General features: G+C 41.1%; 1 protein-coding gene across 6 annotated transcripts; it reads left to right on the top strand.

Moving 5' to 3' along the window:
* The first annotated feature begins 1,164 nt into the window (after positions 1–1,164).
* LOC101485056 (calcium-binding mitochondrial carrier protein SCaMC-2-B) lies at positions 1,165–27,447 on the top strand. Of its 6 annotated transcripts, none has more exons than XM_004572822.3 (11): positions 1,165–1,974; positions 13,985–14,111; positions 14,733–14,820; positions 16,990–17,025; positions 17,351–17,462; positions 17,812–17,970; positions 18,052–18,204; positions 18,344–18,451; positions 22,412–22,579; positions 22,672–22,822; positions 23,390–27,447. In XM_004572822.3, exons 1-11 carry the CDS (start codon positions 1,618–1,620, stop codon positions 23,572–23,574), a joined length of 1,644 nt encoding a protein of 547 aa, XP_004572879.1. In that variant the 5' UTR covers positions 1,165–1,617; the 3' UTR covers positions 23,575–27,447. The 6 variants fall into 6 exon arrangements, with proteins under 6 accessions (XP_004572879.1, XP_004572880.1, XP_076742941.1 ...); XM_076886826.1 differs by lacking the exon at positions 1,165–1,974 and adding an exon at positions 7,237–7,301; XM_004572824.5 differs by lacking the exon at positions 1,165–1,974 and adding an exon at positions 9,080–11,278.
* Positions 27,448–27,668: the final 221 nt, after the last annotated feature.

The following is a 27,668-nucleotide window of genomic DNA, read 5'->3' as shown; positions in this document are numbered from 1 at the left end:
ACTAAATTCTCTCAGAGACTGAGACTCTGCCCGCAGCCTACCCAGAGATAAGTTTGTGACCTTGTGGTCTCCTCTCTGCTTCAGCCAGGGGTCCCTGCACCGACGCCCCGTCCTGATCCGGCCAAGGGGCAAGGGGGCCTCCAGACCTGTCTCCCTAGGGCAGTGGTTCCCAAACTTTTTTTGCTTGGCCCCCCTTTGTTTTAAATTTCATTATAAGAAGCGTTTGTGAACTAAAATTCAATAATGTGGGATACTGTTTTTCCATGATTTGGACAGCCCAGCGCGTGCTGTTGGGAATACCTACCTTCGCACCACCATTGTGCAGGTGAAGCCAAAGGCAAGATAAGGGTCGTCATATTTTCTAGTCTTTGGCTTGGAAGGAAGTTGGTTTGGAAGCATATTTGGCATATTTGGAAACAGAGATATACAGTTACAATTGTGTCATTAACTGCATTGCTAAGTTTCTTCAGTTATCTGCATGAACATAAGAAATAATCAAAAATGCTTTTTCCTTCATGCACACTTGCACGCTACAGTGTGTCATGAGCTGAAATCAGACGCCACAGCACCCCTACCAAATGCAAGGAGAAAAAAAGAAAAGAGTGTGTTTTTGTGCCGGGAGTCTGCAGCTCCCATGCAGCTCTGTTTTTTAGCTCTCTCTTTTTTTTCTTTTTTCTTTTCTTTTCTTTCTTTTCTTTCTTTTTTTTTGCTGTTTGCCACAACATGAAGACTTTTGTTGAATAGTTTATTAAATCCTACAAAAATCCTTTAAATTTTGAGTGACGATGATCACTAACACGTGTAAAAGACATGTATTATCATATTATATATAATATAAAAGAATAAATATTAATCTTGTTTGGGGGTTTTTTTTTTAACATGAAATCTGCATGAATGGATTCAAAGATTAAATCTATGGCTCTCTCTTTCAGTTCTTCCTTCCATGCGCTTACGTTTTCAATCAGAAGGCTATTCTCTAACTCTTTTCCCCTTGTTGACAGAATTTTATTACATATATGCAGAATTCCGTTAAATTCCCTCTTCAGCCATTTATTGCGCCTCCAAGTGAAGCCTGTCTGCGTGTCAGTAGTCACGCAGGCAAAAACCCCAATCTTAGACCGGTTCGTGTTGTAATCTCGCGTTATGTAGCGAGACTTCGGGTGTACCGGGCTCAGCAGACAAATGTCTTGCTCTTTTTAATGGGCGGTAAGTTGCCGGGTGCCTAGATATTGAAATAAAAACTAAAAGGGGACTTCAGAATGGAACCGTATTGTTTGTAATAGGAGGAAGTCGAACATACGCTGCTGTGGAGACATTTTAATAGACGCTTAGAGAGCAGACAGCAGAATTCTCATCATATCGACGCGTCTCGTTTCGCCGGCATCTTTCACTCGCTAACGTTGAAAATAGCTAGCTGAGCTGATGGACTCAAGTGGAATTTGTGCTTGTGTGTGAGCTTCACGGTTGTGTTAGTGGTGAAAAGTGTGCGTTGTACGCCAAGTGAAAGCCGTCGACTTTAATAGAGGCACGTGGTGACGTAGTAGTCAGGACTCGCGATATAAAGGCGATTCAGCCTTAGGTTAGTACAGGGTCAAGCTGTTCGGGAGAGGCGGACACATGATGCACCAGCAGGGCTCGTTGATGCCCTCTTTGCTCAGTGGTGTATTCTGCCAGTGTCGGTCGACAGACACACATCCAGGGGCCGACCCTGGTGGTGGAGGCAGGGTTCCCCCCTCCGTCCCTCCCTCGGATGCATCACCATCTAAACCAGTAACCCAACAGTCAGCCTCCGGCGTGTGGCACACCGACGAAGGAGAGCATCCATGTGACATATGTGGGGGTTCGGAGCAGGAGCACAGACTCAAAGTGCTCTTCCAGGTCCTGGATGTGAACGGGGATGGAGGCATCTGTGTGAACGACTTGACAATTGGGCTGAAGAAGTTAGGAGTACATCGCACTGAACATGAGCTCATGGTAAGTGGACACAGCTCGGATGCTCCGTTGCATGATATATAGTGTCTTCACTTCCCTTTTTGTGTGTAATAACAGAATTTCAAAGCATTTCCCACGGAAAGACACCACATTCATTGTAAATTTTTCATTTAAGAAAAGTGAACATGAATGCAGGGTGAGACAATGAAATGGAACTGGTGCTCAGAGTTATTTAAATAGGAGAGTAGGTAAGGGAGTCAGATGACACCAGGGCATGGCTTGAAACAACTGGAAAAAAGTACAAATGCACTGAACAAGCTTTGGGGTAAATACAGACTGACATGTCATTTAGTAACAAAGGATTTAGTTACTTGTACACCAAAAAACATTAAGATATATCAACTGAGATAATAGTGATAGCACTGTCAATAAGCAATGCCATGTTAAAGGGTGTTAAATGGTACAGTGCATATTTTATATTTAAAATATCTCATACATAAGAAGTGCCAAAATACTAGGGATCTGCACAACTAGTTGACCAACCAAGTAATCGTTGCTATTGTCACTAATTGCTACCAGATGTACTAGTCGTTTAGTCTTAATTGTTTTACATTTGAATTGATACCCATGGCAGGTGTTGTGCCAAAAAGTGATTTCCAGTATTTGCCAAAAAATGACTGCTGGAACTTAAGCTATTATAAAATAGGTCAATCATAGTTTAACAAAGAATATCAAGTCGTTTAGAGCCAGAAAGTGCATTCCTATCACAAAGTAGCTGCTGCCATCAGTTTTTGGCAAAGTTACTTTTTTTATCAAGTAAATAAAGGCTATATAAGTGTCACTGACATTAGTGAACAGAGATTCTAACAGAGATCTTTAACAGAGATTTAGCAAAGTGGCCTCTTTGCTAAATTGTAACAAATATAACATCACAGTTCTATAAACTTACTTGAAGTGACCAAAAAAGACCAGATTAATGACAGTATGGGTTCAAATACACAGTCATAAAGATACTTCAAAAAGAGGTAATTTCATTATTAAATATATATAACCCCTTCATAAATTTACTGTACAATATAAAGCGCCTTGAGGCAACTGTTGTTGTGCTTTGGCGCTATATAAATAAAATTGAATTGAATAAATCCTATTCACTACAGTCTATTTACTACTGTAAGTAAAGATATTAGATGTTAAAAAAAACCCCAAAAAACCCCCACCTAAAAACAATGGAAATCACTTGCGTCTTAATGTTATGCAGGCATCTGCCACCAGATGCAACTACATTGGTGAGAAACACATTAAATCTATTAATCTGGGCTTGATCTTTTTGTTAACATTATTATTGTTGGGGTTTTAAGGCGAAAAATGAGATCACAGATACACGTGGTGGAAATGAGCTTTCACTGAAAGGTGGATAGTGTTACCCTTAGCAATAGGATGGGGAATTTAGTCAGGGGATCATAGTACAGCTGCTGATTTTCCACATCAAAAGGAGCCAGCTGAGGCGGGCACCTCCTGAGTAAGGTGTTCCAACCAGGCATGTTCTACCAGCAGAAAGTGCTGGGGCAGACCCGGGACCAGCTTTGAATAACTTTTCCCTGGATGAGCTGGAGGAGGTGGTACATATTTCAGTCGCAGTTTCTGAGTTTTTCGGATATTAATTTGTCACATTTCAATAATATGTGAACATCTTACGTAGTAACATGTTTTCATATCATATTTAACATCGGTTTATTTTAAGTGTTTTTCTTCTTCGTTGTCTGGAGTATAACATGCAATGTTCACAATGCATAATGCCAGGTGCTGCACAGTTAAGCTGGAGGATTTATTATTGAAGAATGTGATTAGTGGTTTAAAATGCCTTTGTTTAATGAGTTTTTGCATTAAACGGTTCTCAAATTTAACTTGATATTAAGTGTTTCTTAGTTTTAGACTAGTCGGTAGTTTGTATTTTGGGGGGGGGTTGCGCTTGGAGGACTTAGAAATTAGTTGCCTTGAACATCCCAACTAAATACAATTAGAGTACATGCTTAACGGAGTGCAGCTTTGTTATTTAAAAAGAAAAGATTTCCAGACAAGGTAAAAATGCCCCCAAGACCAGTACCGCAGGAACTTTGACAACAGCTTGAGATGCAGAGGGAAATTGGGGATGAGACTGTGTGAGTCTAAAAGAGAGACACAAGACTGAAAGAATCCCAAAGAGAAGTCTCTGGGAGATGAAGTTGGTACATCAATGCCCCGAAAGAACCAACTGACAGCTGAAACAGGAAACATATGATTCAACTGTGTTGTTGTCTAGAAACGTGCACAGTTGAGGTTCACAACCGTTTCACTTGTGTGTTAGTTGGTGAATCCTTGCTGATTGTAATGGTAAAGATATAGCTATGTATTTGTTGTTGTTTTTCTTGGAATACAGATAGCTTGGCTGTGTGCTACTAGGATAAATTCATTTTGTTGGCCTGCTGGGTTGAATGAAGGGGTTATGCTGTGTATAACTTGCAGTGGGGGAAAAAAACCCATTTCAACCTTCGTGAGGTAAATTCCACAAAATTTATACATTTGTAAAAAATGAAAATGTAACTGGTAATTCTATACCTTGTGTTTTGGGTCCCGGTGACCAATGAGATTCCTTTCCTAGTTCAGTTTGATACATGTTTCTGTACCTGAGTGACACGAGTTGATGTTATGGTTTTTTGAGTGAGAGGAGAGTTGCAAATGATGGCAAAGCTTTGTTGAACACAAGCATCTTGTTAAAAATTTTGTTTGGAAATCTGTCTTAATAATTGAGGTACCACTCTATGTTACCATATTTATGTTTTTTCAAATATTTATGAATTGATTCTTCTCAGTGTGACACACAAATTTTTCTCACTGTTTGCTAATAATAGTCTCTTAATACCAGATAACAGTGTCCTCCTAATACCATGTAACATGCTGTTCAAGATGGGATTCACCTTCAACAGCTAAATGAGAATGAAATTTCAATGTTTCTGAAGATAATAGTGAAATCCTATACCCCTTTGACAGCAGGAACCTTTCTTTAAGCAGATTAAAGTCGAGTGTTTTTACTGGAGTATTCTGTATAGTTTATTGCAATGAACATCTAGTTTGTAAATAGTGACCCTGTGCCTGGAAAGCCTACAGACAAAGACAGAACATTTTTGACTAACCATTAGAAGGTGTGACAGAAATTCTCTGTGACCAAACACTGTTGTGCCAGATGTCATGTCAGCATAAGTCACATATTTAACCAAGTCCTTTTGACTGAAAAGAATTATAAACACTGCATGGATCAACAAATCCAACCTGATGTGTTTGTACCCAAGTTGTTTGACATATTTAACAAAAAATACATTAACTCTGGTGCACTGAAAACATTCAAGTTTATTGAAATAGTCCCAAATCACCACAACAGTTGCCTCAAGGTACTTTATAATCAAAGTATAGACCCTACAGTATTTGGGATAAAATCCTACAATAAGGCAATCCACTATTAAAACACTTGTGGGAAGAAAAAACTCCCTTCTAACAGGAAGAAACCTCCAGCAAAACCAGCCTCAGGGAGGGGGCAACTGTCCGCTGCAGCTGGTTGGGATTGAGAGAAAAGAAAAAAGAGCATATTGGGATTGGACAGAACACACACTATGGGGAAGAGACTGCACAAATCAGGCCTTTATGGTCAAATAACTGCTAAGAAACCAATACTAAGGAAAATCAGCAAGCAGAAGAGATTTGTTTAGGCCAGGAAACACAAGGAATGGACATTAGACCAGTGAATATCTGTGCTTTGGTCTGAGGAGTCCAGATTTGAGATCTTTGGTTCCACCCTCCGTGTCTTTGTGTGATGCAGAAGAGGTGAATGGATGGTCTTTACATGCATGGTTCCAACTGTGAAGCATGGAGAAGGAGGTGTGATGGTGTGGGGGTGCTTTAGTGGTGACACTGTTGGGGATTTATTCAAAATTGAAGGCACACTGAACCAGCATGGCTACCACAGCATCCTGCATGCGACATGCCATCCCATCCAGTTTGTGTACTTGGACCATCATTTGTTCTTCAACAGGACAATGACGCCAAACACACCTCTGGGCTGTGTAAGGGCTATTTGACCAAGAAGGAGAGTAATGCTGTGCCAGGTGGCCTGGCCTCCACAGTCCCCTGACCTAAACACAATCAAGATGGTCTAGGACAGTTGTTCACAAACTGTGGTACGCATACCACTGGTGGTACTTGGGCTCCTTCTAGTGGTACACAGGAAGTCTCCAGATTAAATAATGTACCGTGTTCTGGCTGAGAGATTTCTAAAAAATTAAACAGCTCTGCTATCACTTCCGGCATAAATTAAGACAGGAAACTAAACCGAAATGGCGTTTGTAAGCTGGTATATAATTATGTGCTACAGCTGTGTTAGCATAATATGGACACAGTGAAGCTGGAGGATGAACACCAACTTTTTTCCACTCGATTAAAAAAAAGTTCAGTTTGAAAAACTGAACTTTAAAATGAACAGTGGTAATAGCAACCGAGAGAGGCTGACAGTGATCACTGCCTTGTTTTAGGGGCTTGTTTGGATTAAATAGAACAAGATACAAAGCACAACACAACAGCCCTGATAAACTCAGAGTAGTTTGTTCATATGTCAACAGTTAAATACCATATTTCCCACCCGCTGGATTGTTTTAATGCAGTACAGTTGTTATTATTTCCACTTATCACGTCCTGTTTATGACAGTTAAAATAAATAACATTTATATAAGAAATAAAATTGTCTCATGTAAGCTGTATATGGTGTTAAATAGACCTATACTACTGTACTTTAATGTCGGTCATGAGCGTAGTACTTTAAGAGCCATATATTTTATGAGGTGGTACTCGTGAAAAGTTTGAGAACCACTGGTTTAGGATGAGATGAACTGGAGAGTGAAGGCAAAGGGCCACCAAGTGCTCAGCATCTCTGGGAACTCCTTCAAGACTTTTGGAAAACCATTTCAGGTGACAACCTCATTACGGTCATTGAGAGAATGCCAAGAGTGTGCAAAGCAGTAATCAAAACAAAGGGTGGCTATTTAGAAGAATCTAAAATATAATACATGTTTTGAGTTATTTCACACTTTGTTTACTACATTATTCCATATGTGTTCATTCATAGTTCTGATGCCTTCAGCGAGAATCTACAATGTCATAAAGAAAACCCATTAAATGAGAAGGTGTGTCCAAACTTTTGACTGGTCACTCGCAGGGCGTAGGTGTTGTTTGGCTGGATTTTGTTCTTTTCATTCAGCAGGATTTCCTTACCCTCTGCAGGTACTTGGTGGTTGCAGCTTTCCTAGCGGCCTCTTCGTGGATCCCATTTGCCGTGGGATTCCCAGGTACTTGTAGCCGTCCTGGATGACTGCAATGCTGCCTTCTGGTAGTGTAAGCCCCTCAGTTCTGACTAACTTCCCTCTCTTTGTTGCCATGCGACTACAATTCTCCAGTCTGAATGACATTCCAATGTTGTTGCTGTATATCCTCGTGGATCAGTGAATCGATGTTTCGTTCACACCTGGCATACAGCTTGATGTCATCCGTCACTTGGTTTTCGCTCTCTCTGCAGTAGAATATCACTTCCTGTTCCTGTCACAATACACAATGGTGTTTTTGTGTAGCTTACCTGCATAGTAATTTAATAAAGAACTTTTAGAAAACTTTTTATTTTATAGTGTAATCTTCATGTGCTTCATCTGAAGCACACTCTCCGTGTATTCACTTGCTAATTTATGGTCACAGTATTCACTCACTGTCTTTCACTGGCTTAGCTGGTAGCTGACTCGCTAGCAGCATGGCCTTTCCACCTGTCCCTCCTGCACTTTCCTGCTCATTGCGTCAGATGTTTAGTTACTCCTCGGCCTCCCTTAGCAGTATTGATACTTGTAATAAATGTAGCCTATTTGCAGCTCTGGAGGCCAGGATCACTGAATTTGAGACTCGGCTTTGCACACTTGAAAAACCTGTAGCTAGCCCAGCTAGCTGACCCCCGGTAGACTGTCACGAGCAGCCGGGGAAACAGGATGCCTGGGTGACGGTGAGGAGGAAGCGTAGTCCTAAACAGAAGCCCCAGGTACACCACCAACCTGTTCGTGTCTCTAACCGCTTTTTTCCACTTTGACAGCAGTAATGACACCCAGTTACATCAATCAGTGTTGAGTAAAATCAAAGCTGAATCGGTGTGCAACTTGGCCAAAACAATGTTGAAATCTGTAGTTTTCTCTGGTCCACTCCCCAATCGGACCAGGAGTGACATGTTTACCCGCATGTTCTTCTTAAATTGCTGGCTAGGGATGGGTGTTGATAAGATTTTCACGATTCCATTTTCGATTCTGTTTAACAATTCGATTCTTTATCGATTCTCTTATCGATTCTTTTTAAAAAGGAGAACACTAAGGTCAAGTAGCTTAGAACTTTGTTTTATATCTTCTCTTTGAACAAGATAGAAATTTAGGAGTAACATGGCCTTACAAACCCAACAGTGAGATCTTAAGAGATCCACAGCCTACGGCTCTTCAATGGGGTGTCACAAGGTCCCTGGAGGAAAAAATGGTAAATCTAAAATAATAAAATAAATATTCTTCTGTAGCAATAACAAAGTATAACATAAATTATTCAGTAGCAATTACACAAGAATATCCAGTAATGTCCCTGCCTACAATTAAACACATTCACTTACCGAAAATCAGGGGCATCTGCTGTGGCAAATGGGTGCAAGCCTTTTACCACAAACTTAGTCACTGCTCGGTGACATTCGTCTATCCTGGCCTGAAAGGAGACGCTACCGGTAGACTGCAGCGAGAACTGCCAGCATCTGAGCCAGCCAGACTCTGTCTGTCTCTCTCATCATGGTCACCTAAATGCACAGTAATGGCAGGTTTTGTAATAAGGCAGAACGCGCTAACATAATATGCACTGTTAGTTGATTATTTACCTGCCGCATTAACGGGAGAGGACGTGCAAACGTTACCGCTGCTGCTGGGTTGAGATTCACGAGTCCGGAGCGGAATTAAAAACACGACATTCATTTAAGGTTATCGCGTGTTTTGTGAGCAAATGCTTTTGCATATTCGTAGTGTTTCCTCCCTTAAATGAAATATCTACTTTGCAAGTATTGCAAGTTGCCCTGTTTGTCATCCGTTCTCGTAAAGTATAATCAAACTTTTGAGTGTTTGAGGCGCTTAGGCGCCGTGTTTCCTGCCAGGTAAATGATGCTCCACAACTTGGTGACGTCATTCGAGGCGACTGGAATCGATAAGGGAATCGTTTGCAAAAATGGCAAACAATTCCAAGGAATTGAAACAGTGGGAACCCTCTTATGGGACACTCCCAATAGGGCTTAAAATCTGGGACTATGCACCATTTGCTCTTAGAACTGAAGAAGCTTCTCAGATAGAGGTGAAACATCTTCAAGAAACTTAAAGAAGTCCAGTCGCTTTTCCAAGATCCTTAGATCAGTGGAAGAAATGTTTCGTTACTCATCCAAGTGACTTATTCAGTCTCAGGTGAATGGAGATTTCCCCAACCTTATAAACAGTACATTTTCATCATTTATGAATAGCAGATGTGTTGATGCATGCTCAAAGTTGAAGCTTCAAAATGCAGAGTTCTCAAGCAGTGGGTGAAATCAAGCTAGTTGCATCTACCTTTCAAAAACAAAACCTTTTTTCCAAACAAAATGGGAAGATGTAGTAATCCTACATCTTCCCATTTTGTTGTATGACAACTGGCTCCTGAACATTGATTAGTTACAAACAACAGACACAGCTCTTTTATTGGTCAGGAGATATTTTGGAGCATTTCTGCTCTTTCCTTTTCATTTAATCTGCTTTTGCTGTTCCTGAATGTAGTGATGGAGCTCCTCTCTGCAGTTAATAGACTGTTGTGCTACCTAGCTACGTACCATTACTCAGCATATTAAATAACAGGTTAAAATATTTCAAATGAATACCTTTTCGTTTCTGTCTATATACAGGTATTTGAACTGTTGTCATAGATTTCTACAATAGTAACCAGTGGACTGGGACGATGCACGTTTCTGTGATTTTGTTTGATTGGTTGATGTTAAGATACTTATAAATTAATGCCAGTTTTATCCTTCTATAAGCATAGAGATATTTTTTCTTTTCTGGTCTAGAGAGCCATGTTGACAGTGTGGTCAGTAAGGTAGTAAGCCAGGAAACGGTTGCAAGAAAGCAGCGTTTAATGCAGAAATAGAACTACTCTGCTTTGCCACACTGTAACTCTCCAAGCAGGAGGAACTATATACGTGCTGAGAATGAAAATCTGTTTGCCTTGGATGCTTCAGAATGCTTGCTTGATGCTGACAATGCTCTTAGAATGACTCAGAGCAAGTGCAGGAGGCTAGTGTGGGAGGGAGGAAAAGGAACCGTCACTCAGCAGATTTTCTTTACAGGGAGGGAGGTGCAGCTGAAGGGAATCCTGCTGTTTAGCCAACCCTATCCCTCTAAGTTCATTGACAGTCAGTGACATCGCTTCATTTCCGTGCTGCTACTCGGTCCTCTATTGGCGGAGACCCACATTCTGTGGTGAAGCAGTCAGACCTGCTTGTATGGTCTGCAGTGATTGGCCAGGCTGGGCTGCAGTGAGGATGCAGGTTTTGGAGGCTCTCACTGCTGCATTTCCCTGGCTGATGATACTGAAGCTAGCACAGTGGCAAATCCTCACTGTGTGTTACTGATTCTATTGCATTATCAGCATCAACAGAAAAGATTTTTTGTCTGCATCTAACGATTTGATGATCCGTGAAGTAACTGCGCCTCAGAAGCAGTGTGGTAAGAGTTAGATGGGAGAACTTGGTTTTGTACTGCTGTAGCTTATGCTGTGATCCTGAGCCTGGACATTTTAATAAGGAAAAAGATGCACTTAGAATATGAGGCACTGAGTCTGAGAAGTGAGTGAAATCCTTTCTGCAGCCCCATGCTGTCTTTAGCTAGCCTTTCCACACTTGTAATACTAGTTCACCTCTCTGCATTTTGCAAGACCTATACTGTTGCCGTTGCTTTTGGTCTGAGTGCAGTCACCCAAATAGTGTGGGAGAGCCAGTTTGAGGATGCTGCTGGACATACTGAGCTTTCTATACCAGAGACTTTTTGGCAGGACACAATGTAAGCCTGTTGAAACCCAGCTGCCAGGAGAGAAACAGTCTGAGACTGCAAACAACTGCAGAGAGCTACAGGCAAGTCTTCAGGAAAGCACTAAAGAGTCCTCTAATGGTAAAGAAATCAGCAGGAATAATGTTACTCCAAAGAAGACCATGGTATTAATCATGATGGCACCACCTACAGATCTTCAACAGGTAGGATAAAGCTGGTAGAATAAGGTCTGTTTTCTAGACCTGTATAGCCCTTAGTGAGAGTTACTTCACTGTTCAACTTTCTAATAATATTAAATAGAGACCTTCAAGACTGAAAAATAAACCCACTGTAGTCCCCCAAAATGCAGTTTCTCTTAAGAACACTTGGGCTGACTACCAACCATGATTTTGGTGTGCGTGTGTGTGGGTGTGTGTTAGTTAGTTTTTCTTTCTAAACAACTATAATGAGGGTGGATTTGTTTGAATCACAAATTTATACTTAGAACTTATATCACTATGACAAATATTATGCTTCTTTGTGGTAAAAACCAACCATGAGGTCTGTGCTTCAGTTTTGATGATTGAAATTCTTGCATTGTAATAGTCTGTTACTTGATACACTAGTAGGTATCAGAGTCTGCAATAGCAGAAAAGTACAGTTAGATGGATGCAGTTTAGAAATAAAGTCATTCTTATATGATCTTTAAAAAAAAATTTTTTATTGTAAGGTAGACCCTACAATAATACATACAGAGAAAAATGTTGGCAACAGTGGGAAGGAACAACTCCCTTTTAACAGGAAAAAACCTCCGGTAAGTATGATTCAATGCAGAGGGGTCTATTAACACACAGTGAGTGAAACAGGTGACTGAAGAAGAAATACATCAGTGTGCATCATGGGAATCCCCCATTGCAGCGTAACTAAGGCAGGATTCAGGGACACCTGATCCAACCCTAACTATATGCTTTAGCAAAAAGGAAAGTTTTAAGCCTAATCTTACAAGTAGAGATAGTGTCTGTTTCCCGAATCCAAACTGGAAGCTGGTTTCATAGAAGAGGGGCCTGAAATCATTCTACTTGTAAATACTCTAGGAACAACAAGTAAGCCTGCAGTGCGAGAGTGAAGTGCTCTAATGGGCTGATATGGTACTATAAGGTCATTAAGATAAGATGGGGCCTGATTATTCAAGACCTTGTATGTGAGGAGCAGGTTTTTGAAATCAATTCTGGATTTAACAGGGAGCCAATGAAGGGAAGCCAATATAGGAGAAATATGCTCTCTCTTTCTAGTCCATGTCAGTACTCTTGCTGCAGCATTTTGGATTAACTGAAGGCTTCAGGGAGTTTTTAGGACATCCGGATAATAATGAATTACACTGGTCCAGCCTAGAAGTAATAAATGCATGAACTAGTTTTTCAACATCACTCTAAGACAGGATATCTATGAATCATTCAAGCATTAAATCATTAACACAATTGACTGGAGTTGGTTTAGAAAGTTTAATATGTAACAATGACCTCTGCCAATCAACAGTGCCAATGGAAAAGTGAAGATAGGAGTGCAGGCAGGGTGGAGTGGGTGGAGGCAAGTGTCACAGCTGACTTTTGACACAAGAATAGCAGCAAGAGTGCACAGTGAAGATTTCGTCAAAACAAAAGTGAAATCCAGGAAGGAGCAGGTGTACATATGAATCCTTATTCACCAGGTGTGTGATGGCCATATGAACCATTGTTAATGAAGGGTACCGTCTGTGGACCAGAACACAATGATGCTATCTGCAAGAGGCGCATAAATCTGCCTCACAGAGGCAGCATCACTTTGTGTGGTTTTCTGTGATGGTTTGTGATATTTTAACAGGGCCTACCATTGCTTTCAGCTCAGATGGAGCTATTATGGTTGCTGCGTCATCATCCAGCACTGGTGAATTACACCCCCATTGGGCTGTTAATTTCCCACTTCTTGTCTTAAAAGACCTCATACTACCATATCACCCCAGTAGAGCACTTTGTTCTCAGACTGCTGGCTTACTTGTAGTTCCTTGGATATTTAAAAGTAGAATGGGAGGCAGAGCCTTCAGGTTTTAGACTCCTCTTCTTCCCCTTGCCTCCAACCGGTTACAGCAGATGACTTCCCCTCCCTGAGGTTTTCGTTCCTGTTAAAAGGGAGTTTTTCCTTTATTTTTCCAATATGAAGTACCTTGATGATTTAGCCTACTGTAATTGTCACCATAAGTATATGGATATCACTTTAAATAAAAAAATTTGTCTCTTTTCCTTTTTCTGTAGGTCAGGGTATAATAAGTTCTTTTTTATAGTCCTCTATAAAGTTTCATTTCAGTATGTCGAAATCTCTGATGATAATGTAATTTTCAGTAAAAGGAGATACCCTGGTCAAATTGCTCTTCTGTGTCATAGCATGATCTCAACAAGATGTTTTTGCTGATTTAAAAAAAAAAAATCTAACTTCATTTCGTTGTTTCACTTCACTTCATTCTTAGCATATTAAAACTTCATGATGGTTCAAGTAGACAGTTTCAGTATATCTTTTTGTGTGATGGTTGACCCCCCTTTCCTAATAGGAGGTGTCATCCATTCTTGTACCCATTACCTGACAGTAGATGGCATTTAATTGTGTTTTGGTTAAAACTGTTTCCTTGCAACCTTTTCAGTTGACCTGACAAGCTTTGGTAGCACTAAGCACCCTGGATAGTCTTAAATATATAGTAACCTGAGATGTGTGGTGGTTGTAAAATACACTACACTCCAAATCAAGTCAACAAAGCACAGATGGTACGAGGTAGGGGATTGTACACCCTAACCTCGACTGCTGTTTGTCAAATCACTCTTTCCACACAGATAATGCTATACTATTAGAGTGTGTCATTACTTAAATGAGCTGGCATCTAAATGATTTCTCTTTGTTCACAGAAAATAGTGAAAGCCGGAGACAAAGACCTGGATGGACAGTTAGACTTTGAGGAATTTGTCCATTATCTCAGAGACCATGAGAAGAAACTCCGACTGGTCTTCAAGAGTTTGGACAGGAAGAATGATGGTAAGGCAGTTTGTTAGAAATAGAATGCCTTTTATTGTCACTATACACATGTACAATGAGATACAGAGCATCTCCTACTTAGTGCAGACATGTGGGAAACGAAAGGGGACGAGGTGCACAGTTCTGCAGTGCCATATACATATGAACAGTATTCAAAAAATATCAAATATACAAATCGGGGGGAATTTAATTGTGTTGTCTGTTTACAGTGTGGGTTATTGCATGTAATTGTAATGGTAGTTGTGTAGTCTGTGTATAGAGGGAAGTTCTTAGATTGGGGGGTGGAACTGTGTTGTCAGTACATGTGTGAGTTCAGGGTGGTTATGGCTTTTGGGAAGAAACTATTCTTGAGTTAAAAGTTAAAGCAGAGTTTGAAGCATTTTCTGAGCAGTGCCAACAGTTCCTTCTGTGGTCATAGTTCGTAAGTATTGGATTCTTAAACCAGAGTGCTGAGCCCATGCTTGTTTTTGAATAACTGATAGGAACAGATGGTTTCTTTTAGACTTGATCTTAATCCTAAAGAAATGCAGAAGACATAGGATTGTGAATGAATTTGAATTGATTTTAATGTCTGTGAGAAATCGTTGCAGTAGCCATGGCTAATAACTTCTTGTGTTGCAGGTCGAATTGACTCACAAGAAATCATGCAGTCTCTGCGTGACCTGGGAGTGAACATCTCTGAGGAACAGGCAGAGAAGATTCTTAGAAGGTTAGATAATGCTGTCATCCACTGAACACATATCTATCAAAATGGTTAGGCAGCATCATTTTTTTGGGGTGTCACATTTGTGGTAATAAAGTTAGCGGCACTGTTTTCTTTAGCCTCTTTGACACGTGCACGTCTTGGATTAACTGGGTCAGTAAATGGAAATTTAACTTTTCATCATCACATCTGAAGCATCCCATTTCTGTCAAGAAAAGTACAGACAGAGATCTGCACATTTTTGTGTCCAGTCCAATTCCTGCAGTGTTGGGTATTTCAGGAGGTTACTGTCAGTGCACACCTGGGACATCAGCCTCTCCTTTACTGATAATTTCAATCTCTTCTGGGAACGCAGTCAGTTATTCAGATACAATGGCATACATCCAATTGGACTTTGAACAAAACTTTTTTCCTTCAATACTTCTGGTATTATCTGAGGTTACATGAATATGTATAGGTTCATTAACATACGACGTCTACATACAAACAAAGAGTACCTTGCCTGTGTGTGTGTGTGTGTGTGTGTGTGTGTGTGTGTGTGTGTGTGTGTGTGTGTGTGTGTGTGTGTGGGGACTGCTGATCAAAGGGTCAAACATCCTTGGTCAGGAAGAGGGTAGCCTCCCCCTCACCCTAGATGGTTCATCCTAGATAACACGGTGAGGAAGTCCTGCAGTTCATCTAAACAAAAAGCACCTAGACTAGAACAAACGTAGCTACGTTAATCCTACCATAAAACAATAAAACACGGTATGACCTCTCATGCTCCCAAAGTGCTGTCTAATACACACAAAGTTTGCAGACTATCAAGGATCAAAACCTCTACCAATCTACAACTAATTACAAAACTCTAAGCATATATAAGTAAATATTTCTAAGCATAAATGACAATCAACAATACAAATCTAACATTATCTACTCATGCATTCCTGTCCTTTGAACTACTCACAGTTTACAGTTGCTAATATATCACTATATAACTTTCCCAAACCGCTCTCTCATAATACAATAAAAATTAACAAGAGACCAGTCACCTACAAACCAGCAAGCAGACCTCTAATACACACTGCTTTTGTAGACCTTATTGGAACACATCACCCATGAGGCATCCAGGAAGCATCCTTATCAGATGCCTGAACCACCTCGACTGGCTCCTTTTAATATGGAGGACTCTATCTCTAAGGGAGAGGCCAGCCACCCTTCTGGGAAATTTCATTTCAGCAACCGATGGCATGTCCATGTATGTGCCATGGGGTGAACGGAAAGATCCACGCTTTGTGTTTACATCTTTTTGCGGAATTTGTTTACCTGCTCTTTAATTGTTTGCTGTTTTAGCTGTTTGGTGGTTGTTGAAATGGCTTTGTGAGCTTTTAACTGAGATTCTGACTTTTCTGTGGATACCACACATGTCTATATTTAAATAACAGATCTGGTGGTACACCCCGATAAAGCAGATGTTCTCCCTCTCACCTCCAGTACCGGTGGCGTTGGGCTTCAACAAATTAATTATTTATTGCCTCTTACTTTCTGTAGTGTGAATGGCCATAAGGGGTTTTTAATCACTAGGAAAACCTGCAAAACTTATGAAAATACAGTAAAGTCCAAAATTTCTGCTTATGCGGTTATGTGGTGAGCAGCAGATCAAACAAGTTAAGAATTATAAATGGCTTCAAGGGCACATTCGGACCTCTGAGACTCATTTAGACACATGCAGACATTTCTGCATCTCTGTCATTCAAAGAAACTTTGTAAATAGTTTATTTTATGCAATATTGAATACTGAACTGTAAATGTACAACGTTTTATTCAGTGTTTTCATAACAGCCTAATTTTATGCATTTAGTACTACTAGGGAGAACACACATGAGGTTTATGGACTGTACAACTTTTGCCCTCCACAATGGCTAAAAATAAAAACAGGTATCACTTTGGCCAGGTAGGTGGTATTGTGAGCACAAACATAACTTTGTCATTTTTAATTCCAATTTTAATCAAGTCTTGAAAAGGAAAAGTGTTGTGGTGTTGCTGTCAGATTGTCCTGTGATTGTTCTGTTTGTCACTCCCGTCTCCACTCATGTTTCTAATTTCTGCTTTATGTCAAGGTTCAGTGTGATCATGTCTGTTTCCTCTAACCTTCTCCGTGTCTGTCTTTGTCTCCTTTTCTCTGGCTGATCTCAGAATAAGGAGGGGTCATATCTGGGCCCCTATTATGTAGTAAGTAGTAGCTTCTATAGTCTGCTTGCTCAGCCAACCAATGCATCACCAATGCATAGTCAGCATGTCTGAGTGCTGACTATCAGTTTTCAGCTTCAGTGTATTCCAGTGACGTAAAAATGCAACATTTAATTGTAATGATACAGGTTTAGCACAAATCGCTAAAGAAAAGCATCCTGCTACAACAAACTGCATCTGAATCCATGGAGGCAAATGTCTAAATTACTGAGAATAAACAGTGCATGTGAGCAAACTGCTTGTGTTTCCTCCTAAAAGCATCACATCTCTTATACTCTGTCCGCTGTGTTCTCTCTTGCATGTGCAGTATGGATAAAAATGGAACAATGACCATTGACTGGAATGAGTGGCGGGACTACCACCTCCTGCATCCAGCTGATAACATCCCTGAGATTATTCTTTATTGGAAACACTCCTCGGTACACACTCCTCCTCTCCATCCTGTAGCAACACAACAATCACAAAGCAAATCACGTGATTTCCACTTGTTTTTAATTGTGTACATATTGTATGTGATGGGCATGTTGACGTTTTGATTAATTTTAAATTATTGAAAAAATAACAAAGGAATGTTCAAATGAAAAAAATTGCCAGTTTAATAATAGGATAGTTTATATATAGGATATGAGGAAAATTTAAGTAATAGAGACACTAATCCCACTTGAATAAGGGTTTTTCTCTTTTGCTTGACTGGTATTTTCTCATGGTGTTTCCCTGTCAATGCTGTAACTTATGTGTCCAGGCTAAAAACGGCTGCTTCCTCCACAGATCTTTGATGTAGGGGAGAGTCTGATGGTTCCTGATGAGTTCACAGCAGAGGAGAAGAAAATGGGTATGCTATGGCGACACCTAGTGGCTGGAGGAGGGGCTGGTGCAGTGTCTCGAACTTGCACAGCACCACTGGACCGTCTGAAAGTTCTCATGCAGGTAAAACACAACTATTGCAGTTTTCATTTTTCTCAGTTAAAGGAGAAGACGGCTAATAAGCATTTCATCGCACTCGCCCAGGTTCACTCCTCCAAGAGCAACAGTATGCGCATCGCTGGTGGCTTTTCTCAGATGATCCGAGAGGGTGGTGTAAGGTCTCTGTGGCGAGGCAACGGGATCAACGTCCTCAAAATTGCCCCTGAGTCTGCAATAAAGTTTGTGGCTTATGAACAGGTACACAAAACCAAGCGTTAATGGAATATGAAAGATAAAAATATGTAATTTGTATTTTTTTGCATAGCTCATAGCAGAGTGAATTTGTTTGGTCTGACTTTTATGTTGCTGCTAAACAACACTGACATCTGTCCATCAGATTAAGCGACTGATGGGAAGTAACCAGGAGACGTTGGGCATCACAGAGAGACTGTTGGCCGGCTCTCTGGCTGGAGCGATCGCTCAGAGCAGCATATACCCCATGGAGGTGAGAGAACAATGAACACAAAAAATAAAGCAAGACATCAGTTTAACAATAGCTGTAGCTAGGCAGCAACTTATAACTTACTGTATGCTGAAATACACTGGACTGCTCTGCCATTTCAAATTCAAATTCAAATTCAAATTTTATTTGTCACACACACACAACCATACACAGTATGACATGGGGGTGAAATGCTTGTAGCTGTACAATGCCCGACCATTAAATGACAGAAGAAAAGTTTTACAATATTTACAATTTACTACAAAAATTTACAAATTAACTTAGGAATTTACAGTAAAGAATGTGCAAATAGCAGAAGAGATTATAAAGATAAGGATTATAAATTATAGGAATTATAGGATTATAGGAAATGTGTGGTGGTGCGTGTGGTGACGTGTGTGAGAGTCCAGTCTTATAGTGACGTGTTTGGGAGAGTCCAGTCCTACACCTGGTTCAGCCTGGGGGAAGAAGCTCCTCTTCATTCTCTCTGTTTTGGCCTTAAGGGAGCGGAAGCGCTTCCCAGACCTCAACAGTGAGAAGAGTCCATTGTTGGGATGGGAGAGGTCCATCATAATCTTCCTAGCTTTGGACTTGCACCGCTTGGTGTAGATGGACAGCAGGTCAGGGAGCTCTGATTGAATGATGCGTTCTGCCGAGCGCACCACCCTTTGCAGATCTCGTCTGTCCTGCTTGGTGCTGTTCCCAAACCAGGTGCAGATGTTTGACGTCAGGACGCTCTCGATGGTGCAGGAGTAGAAGTTCTTGAGCACCTTCAGTGGCAGATGGAAGTCTCTAAGTCTTCTGAGGAAGAAGAGATGCTGACGGGCTTTCTTAACCAGGGTGTTGATGTGACAGGACCATGACAGGTCCTGAGTGATGTGGACACCCAGGTATCGGAAACTGTCCACTCTCTCCACTGGCGTGCCACTGATGATGAGGGGTTTGTAATTCCTCGCCTGCTTTGTAGTGAAGTCCACGATCAGCTCCTTAGTCTTGCTGATGTTTAGGAGGAGGTTATTCTCCTGGCACCAGGTCTCCAGGTTCCTAATCTCCTCCAGGTAGGCCATCTCGATGTTGTCGGAGATCAGGCCCACAACAGCAGTGTCGTCAGCAAACTTGACAATGGAGGTGGTGTCGGATGTGGCTACACAGTCATAAGTGTACAGTGAGTACAGCAGGGGGCTTAAAACACAGCCCTGAGGCACTCCAGTGCTGAGTGAGATGGAGGGGGAGACTTGTTTTCCTACCCTCACTGATTGGGGTCTGTCTGTGAGGAAGTTGAGGATCCACTGACACAGTGATGAGCTGAGTCCTAGATCCGTCAACTTGGTGAAAAGCTTAGAGGGAATTATTGTGTTGAATGCTGAACTGTAGTCCACGAACAGCATCCTAACATAATTCCCTCTGCCAGTGTCCAGGTGACTCAGGGATGTGTGGAGCAGGTGAGATATGGCATCGTCTGTGGAACGATTAGTCCGGTAAGCAAACTGAAGTGAGTCGATGGTGGGAGGAAGTGAAGAAGTGATGTGATCTCTCATCAGTCTTTCAAAACACTTCATCACAATTGAAGTCAGTGCTACTGGACGGTAGTCATTGTGGCAAGCGGGCTGTTGTTTCTTTGGAACAGGGACAATAATGGACTGTTTGAAGCACGTGGGAACCACAGCTTGGGCCAGGGAGAGGTTGAAGATCTCCGTGAACACCGGTGCTAGTTGATCAGCGCAGGCTCTAAGGACCCGGCCAGGGATTGCATCTGGTCCTGATGCCTTCCTGGTGTTCACCCTCCTGAAGGTGTTCCTCACGGCATGCTCTGTGATGACGAATGCATTTTCTTCACTGGTGCACTCCAAGCGCGCGCAGCCGTTTGTTGTTTTAATTGCTGCGGCATCGAAGCGAGCATAAAACGTGTTCAGCTCATCAGCCAGTGAAGCATCGGCATTCATCATTGAAGAAGCTGGTCGTTTATAGTCCGTTATAGTCCGCAGTCCTTTCCACAGGCTCCTAGAGTCGCACTGTCGTAGCTGTGACTCTAGTTTTTCCCCGTAGCTCCGCTTTGCCTTTCGGACCGCGCTGCGCACGTTGTAGGACGCAGCCTTGTATAGGTCCATATTACCGGAGACAAGCCCTTCATTGTAGGCAGCGGTGCGTGATCTCAGAGCGTCGCGGATGTTTTTATCCACCCACGGCTTCTGGTTGGGAAACGTTCGGATGATAGTTCTTTCTGCTGTGTCGTCCGCTAGTTTCCCGATAAATCCCACAACCGCTTCCGTAAACATGTTGATGTCATCAGAGCTGCGCCGAAACATGTCCCAGTCTGCGTCATCCAGTGCGTCCTGCAGAGCGGCCACCGATTGGTCCGTCCAGCGAGCGACCTCCCTCCTGATTGGTGGTTGCTGCTTTAGCCTTTGTTTGTAAGCAGGTATGAGGAAGATGGCGGAATGGTCCGATTTTCCAAATGCCGGCAGGGGTTGAGCCTTGTAACAGTTCTTGAACGGGGTGTAGCAGTGGTCCTCGTGCCCCGGGTGGGGCAGTTGATGTGCTGGTGAAGGTTGTGAAATGTCCGTTTGAGATTCACTCTGTTAAAATCTCCCATAACAATGAGTGCGGCATCTCGGTGAAGTGTTTGTTGATGTGTGAGAGCCTCATGTAGCTCACATAAGGCAGTGTCCGAGTCCGCGTGAGGCGGAATGTAAACAGTGCAGGCAATGACCGCAGTGAATTCCCGAGGGAGATAGAAAGGGCGACACTTAACGATCAAAAGCTCCAGATTGGGCGAGCAAGAGCGTGTGAGTGGGGAGATGTTTGTGCTGTCGCACCATCTGTTGTTCACCATCAAACACACTCCACCACCTCTTTTCTTCCCCGACTCCATTGTCCTGTCCATGCGGTAAACCGAAAAGAACCCCGTCGGCTGCACGGCGTGGTCTGGTATCGCTGGGTTCAGCCAAGTCTCGGTGAAGCAGAGGAGGTTGCAGTCCCGAATGTCTCTCTGGAACTTGATTCTGGCTCTGAGGTCATCAAGCTTGTTCTCGATGGATTGAACATTGGCTAGCAGGATACTGGGCATGGGTGCGCGGTGTGCGCGAGCCCGTAGCCTGTTCCTGATGTCGGCTCTTTTACCTCGAGGCCGTCGCTTAGGGTCGCGCCCTTTGTTCTCTCTCAGGATCTCCTTTGGCCAGGTTGGGTCCAGAGTTAAACATGGTGAAATGTTCGTGTATTGCAGACCAATAGAAACCAAAGTGTCTCTACTGTAGCGGATTTGTGTGTTTTGCATGATGCCCATGCAAGATTATCGCAGATATAGCAAAAAGTGACAAAAAAGTGGAGAAGTTAGGGCAGAGCATCCAGCACGGCAGCCGACCTCACCGGCGCCATTTTGTTCTCGCCATGGAAGCTCCTGGTGCTGTTTTTGTTCTTCCAGAAGAGGTTTGGAAATGTGGTTCTTCATTCAGAGTGTTGGTGACACTCTGCAGCCACATTCTGGAACTTTACATGGTCTGACTTATTTGTTGTAGTTCCTAAACACTTCCAGGTTTCAACAATACCACTTACTCTTGATCTAGAAGGGAAGAAATTTCAACTAACTCGTTCCAACACTGGCATCCTGTTATTTCAGTCAACTCTTTATCTTTCACAAATTCTTTGTAAAGGCAAATTGCACAGTCAGTTCCTTGGCTTTATGCATCTGCAATGGGGCTCAAAACACCTGAAATTAAAGATTACGATGTGTGGCCCAATAGTTTCATCCATATAGCGTGTCTCAGAACCTCCTTGTCTTGTGACTGATGACCTTCAGTGTGAATATGTGGTATATGGGAATGAGGTTCATAACATGAATTTGAAAAATGTTAATTTTATTTTTCCTCTGGCTTGTTATGTTATTGTAAGTACAACTGATTCCTGGGTGAGAAGTGCAGATTTTCTGTTTTTTACAAGGTGTGGCATTACTTCCTGTGCATTCAGGTCCTGAAGACACGGTTAGCCCTGAGGAAGACGGGTCAATACTCGGGCCTCCAAGATTGTGCTAAACATATCTTCCAGAGGGAAGGCGTGGCAGCTTTCTACAAGGGCTACATCCCAAACATGCTGGGCATCATTCCCTATGCTGGCATCGACCTGGCTGTGTATGAGGTTTGCTACTATTGCTGGGTGATAGTTTTTTGTTTTTTTGGGGGGGGTTTATTAGTTAAGTCTAACCTCTATGTTCACCTCTCCTATGACAGACTCTGAAGAATTCGTGGTTGCAGAACTACGCTACAGATAGTGCTGATCCAGGAGTGTTTGTGCTACTCGCTTGTGGCACTACTTCCAGCACATGTGGACAGTTGGCCAGCTACCCACTCGCTCTGGTCAGGACTCGAATGCAGGCACAAGGTCAGTCACTGGAGAGCTCAACAGCACTGCATAAGACAACAAAGATATATACACACACACACATGCACACACAACTTTGTACAGCTGTTTTGAAGAGGGTCCACATGGTTATTACCAGGTTTAATGCTGTAAAGTTGGAGGTTTTAAAGTGAGAGTCTATGGGGATTGACAGCCTAAGGTTAAGGCCTAAGGCTGCTACAAGAACTGTTGGGTTTCTGCGATTAACGATGATTTGTGAATGATTAAAGTTTTCTTCTCATAGCGTATTATTAAAAATATTACCCCAAATCTTTTAATTTTTGTATTCATCATCCCCTCTGAATGCAATGTTTTGTTCTCCATTTGTATTTATTCAACGTAGACAACTTAACAGTCACCAAAATTTTTATCCATAGCAGAATTTTGGTGCAGTTACCACTAAATGTAGAATAAAGAATTTGTAAAAGTGCTGTAGGCACATATTCAGGATTTATTGATACAAATACTGGTTTGAGGTGTAAAGGACAAAAGTAAAAAGATGTGTTTGATGTGTTGTTTGATGGCATCATCTTCCCTTTGTTCCTACAGCTTCTCTGGGAGGAGGTCCTCAGATGAACATGACAGGACTGTTCAGACACATTATTAGGACTGAGGGAGCAATAGGACTCTACCGAGGCCTGGCACCCAACTTCATGAAGGTCATCCCATCTGTCAGCATCAGCTACGTGGTCTACGAGTACCTGAAGATCACGCTGGGAGTCCAGTCAAAGTGACCAGGGAGGCAGACAGAAGAAAATAAGTGGCCAAAGGTTTTTTTGTTTGTTTGTTTGTGGTCTGAAATGACCAGCTACAGTTCAACATATTTTAGTGCAGAAAATGAAGGACAAAGCTGAGATGTGTGATTTGAAGAGAGAAAAAACTTGACTGAAGTCATGTCTGTTAGTTGTTCTCTTAAGCTTTCTTTTAGCAGCTCGGTGGTGTTTCAGCACCTGTGAGTCTCAGTTTAACAAGTGTTTACATGACTCTGAATTACTGCTAGAACTGGAACATGTGCCTGCTGCTGAGTACTGTGAAAGGAACAGTCCTGCGTCTCTGGAAAGGAAGAATCTTGATCCTGGTGGGCTTTGCTCAGTCATGACACTATATCATCATATTGCTGTCAGCATATGATATCATACACTATCAGCTTTGTCTGTGAAGCTGTAACTGGATTTAAAACGGTAGATAAATGGTCGATTTGGCTGCATTAAAACGGAGATGATACAAACAAGAGAAACTGGTTTACTTTAAGCTAAAATCAGTATATAATGAAATAAAGGATTAACGTGATCCAAAGTGATTAGGGCCATTCTAGCAAATACTAATTACAGAACCAAGGGAAGTGTTCACTATCCCTGAGATTAAAGTAATAAGTATTAAAATAGGCTTAAAATAGTTATTATCGATGTCCTATGAAAAGTTATTGCTGCAAATCGAGGAAACCAACTCAGACAGTGAAACTGCGACTTGTGCCATTGGTTAGTGAAGTCTCATTCTGATCCCTGAGCTGAGAGTATTTTTTTTCCATTGGCATCTTGGTGTTTTGAAACTTAGAACAATCGTTATTTACAAGGTAAGGTAAACTTCATGTTGCGTTCAATATGACCTGAAGCCCATAAAGGAAAGTGTTCACTGGGGTCACATAAAAAGGGTGCTGAAGGCCGTTTTCCCAAAGACCTGTAAATAACCACAAGTCTTTGCAGCCAGAAGAATGAAGGAAAAGGCATTAAAAAGAAAGCAGGTTTAAGGCACTTTAGCACTGACTTCACTTTTCAGACCAAGAAGCTGTGTCCATATGTCACCCCCACAGTATCTTTTGTATGATTGATGTGGTTTCTTGACAACAAAGAGGGAAAAAACAGACCATAATTTGGTCTGATTATTTTTGATGTGTGTCAATTTTTTTCTTTCTTTCTTTACCACTACAATCATTGAGAATATCCAAGTTTTTTTTTTCTTGCATACTTGTCAGTCCAGGTTTTTTCCATTTAAAATCATTATCCACTGTCATTTACGTCTGCTTTTTGTTTTTTAAATGTAGAATGGCCCTAATAAGGACTCTCATATAAGTTTGCAGAGGAATTTCACAGAAAAATAGGAAAAAAAGGCAATGAAACAATAACAGAACGATCATCTAGGGACTTTTCGACACGCTGGATAAAGAGCTCTGTTACATTCAGTCTATGGTCATAAACAGTGAGATGGAATCGTTTGTTTTTTGTATTCAGTTTTGTTTTAATTTCGGCAGATACAACATGATCTGACCATAACAGACGTATTGTGCAGAATTCTGTTCTGAGAGAAAGAAGGTCACCACAGCAAACAAAACACTGCTACAGGGAGAGTCACTGACCCAAGAAATTAGCATTGTTGAGCCACAAAGTAGTAATGCCCATGCAGTGAAAAGGTTTGCACTCATAATGCAAATCCAAAACAACAGACACCTCTGCATTAGTTTTTCAAATTGAAAAATGCTTAAAGCAAAACCTTTATTGACTTCCTCTCAGCTGAAGTTGAAACTGAATGTTGTGTTATCACACTGATCTTATTTTGCTAACATGTCCCAGAGCGCTGTTTGGTTTCTCAAAAGCTTCACCTCTCAAAACTGTAATGGAAATTGATAATTATAAATGAAAGCCATGTTTCCATTTTTATATAAACACTCCATAAAATAAGTGGTACGGCGCCCAGGCGGCACTCTCCACCTGACTGATGTCTGTATTATATGATCATCTCAAGAGTGCCTTGTGTTACACGCATAAATCCACCTGAACACTATAGGATAGCATTCCTTTTTTACTTTAAATGTATTTACTACTGTATTCATTTATTTATTTTTACAGAGAAGTCAAGATGATTGACTGAAACGGTGTGAAAATGTTATTTAGTGCTTTTGCTGTTTTCACAGTACTCATGATAATGGTGGCAGAATTTTTATTTTTGGCTTTAACATACCTTCAGTTATACAGAAGCCCAAAATGTTTCAAATGTAAACAGTGAATCAAATTGGATAAATGCTAAATTGTTTAAAATATATATGTTATAATTCTGTATATTCAGTTTTCTATTAGATTTTTATTTAAGTACATGCAATTTTTGCTTCGTATTATTCTTTTATTTTGTCAATTAAGTCAGTGACATCAATCCTGTCAACATACAGAAAAACAGCAATGAAAACATTTCTCTCTCCTTGGCAATAATGAGTAAAGCCGTGGAAGTGACTGAATTAACCCACTGAGATTAGCTCCTGCTGTACTGGTTCTTAATGTAAGTGTTAAAGATATTGCGTGAGGTTTGAAAGAGAACAAGTTCAAATCTCTGTACAGATGATAGGTTGTAAAATAACACAAGCACCTACCTAACTATACTATACTATATACCTAACTATACTATACTATATAACTATATTCATACTGGTAATTTAGAGGGTTGCATCCCTGGCTATGTAGCTAAATAAGTATGAAGATGATACTGAGTCTATATTTATTTATAGCAGCATCTACATAGACGTGCTAAAGGGCACTAATTGCACTTGCTAACTAATGGATAGGCAAAAGGGCAAGGAGCAAAAAAAAAGTCAAAGAACGTACAAATTCCACTATTATATAAAATGTTTGAAACAAACAGGGAAGAATGCTAAATAAAAACGTTTTAACATGTTTAACAATTTAGTTTTTAAACCTGTTTGTTATAAGTCTTAAAATGTATGTAATGTTGAATATGTTGGGCCTGACAACATAGAATTCATATCTGTGTGTATCATTGTTAGGATGATAAAACACTACTAACCCTACAAACACATGACTTCAGCTTGGAAGCGAGAGAGATGCAGTGTGGACAGGTGTTCATCGTACTGATTCAAGTGTGTGTGCATAGTACTAGAATAAACATGAAGAAGCCAGTTGCCCTGATGTATAAAGCAATGTGCTAAACAATTTGTGTGTTTCTCTGGTAGAGCTGCAGTCCCACACACTGGACTGTCTGGTTGTGATCTTCAGAATGTGGGCTGCTCTCGGGAGCTGATTTACTCCAGCAACATGTCTGCTTAAGTCATCACTTTCTAGCAGATTATGGGCCTACACTTGCTTATAACAGCAAAAAAGTGAACGGATGACATTTACTTTATTCTTAATGTCAGTGTCTGACCGTTTCATGCCTTTATTATTGGCACGACTGGTGTGTTTCGCACTCCTTGCTCAGTTATTGCATATCATGCATAAGGCGGTGACACAGAATGTCATTGTGTGGCTGTGTGTAAATGTTTTCTGTATTTCTACAGTGAAAGGTAATGCTGCAGTGTCTTAAAAGTAACCATGTGTTGGCTGTATGCTGTACTGACCAACAGCCAATTAGGCAGACCCAGTGGAAGTGCTACCTATACAAACTAAAGGCTACGCTATTCATAAATGGTGGCCTAGTTTACAAAATATATACACTTTATATATATTTGTATTTTATTTTATTATGCTAGCTGTAAGTGAATGAGTATGTGAGTACATGTATAGTAGTTTTCTGTTTGAAGCCCCTGCCACTCAAAGAGTGTTGAGTTGAGACAAATATTTATGCTTTAATGAGTTCAGCTGTTAAATAAACTAGTTCATGACTGACTGTTTGTCTTTTGTTTGGAAACTTAAAACATAGACATCCTAAGCTCCTGTAAATATGGAACTGCAAAATGAATTTGTCAAATCAAGCTCCAGCAGTGGAAGACGTCCGTGCATAATTGTTTGGCAATTTGTAATTGTGAAGACGAATGTTATTGTTGAACAAATACAAAAGTGTCAGTCAATCCACAAAGAAAACTGGCCTTTGTGTTTTCCATGAGGGA

This window comes from Maylandia zebra, linkage group LG7, assembly GCF_041146795.1.
Source record: "Maylandia zebra isolate NMK-2024a linkage group LG7, Mzebra_GT3a, whole genome shotgun sequence".
NCBI classification, from domain to species: Eukaryota; Metazoa; Chordata; class Actinopteri; order Cichliformes; family Cichlidae; genus Maylandia; species Maylandia zebra.
The sequence above is the reverse complement of the archived record's forward strand: the minus strand, read 5'-3'. Positions and strand labels throughout refer to the sequence as shown.

Bases quoted from the DNA above. Each gene is read 5' to 3' on its own strand.
- LOC101485056 (XM_004572822.3), top strand. From the start codon at position 1,618: ATGATGCACCAGCAGGGCTCGTTGATGCCCTCTTTGCTCAGTGGTGTA. The intron at 17,026-17,350 runs GTAAGTAGTAGC...TTGCATGTGCAG, and splicing joins ATCTGGGCCCCTATTATGTA to TATGGATAAAAATGGAACAA. The intron at 18,205-18,343 runs GTACACAAAACC...TCTGTCCATCAG, and splicing joins AGTTTGTGGCTTATGAACAG to ATTAAGCGACTGATGGGAAG.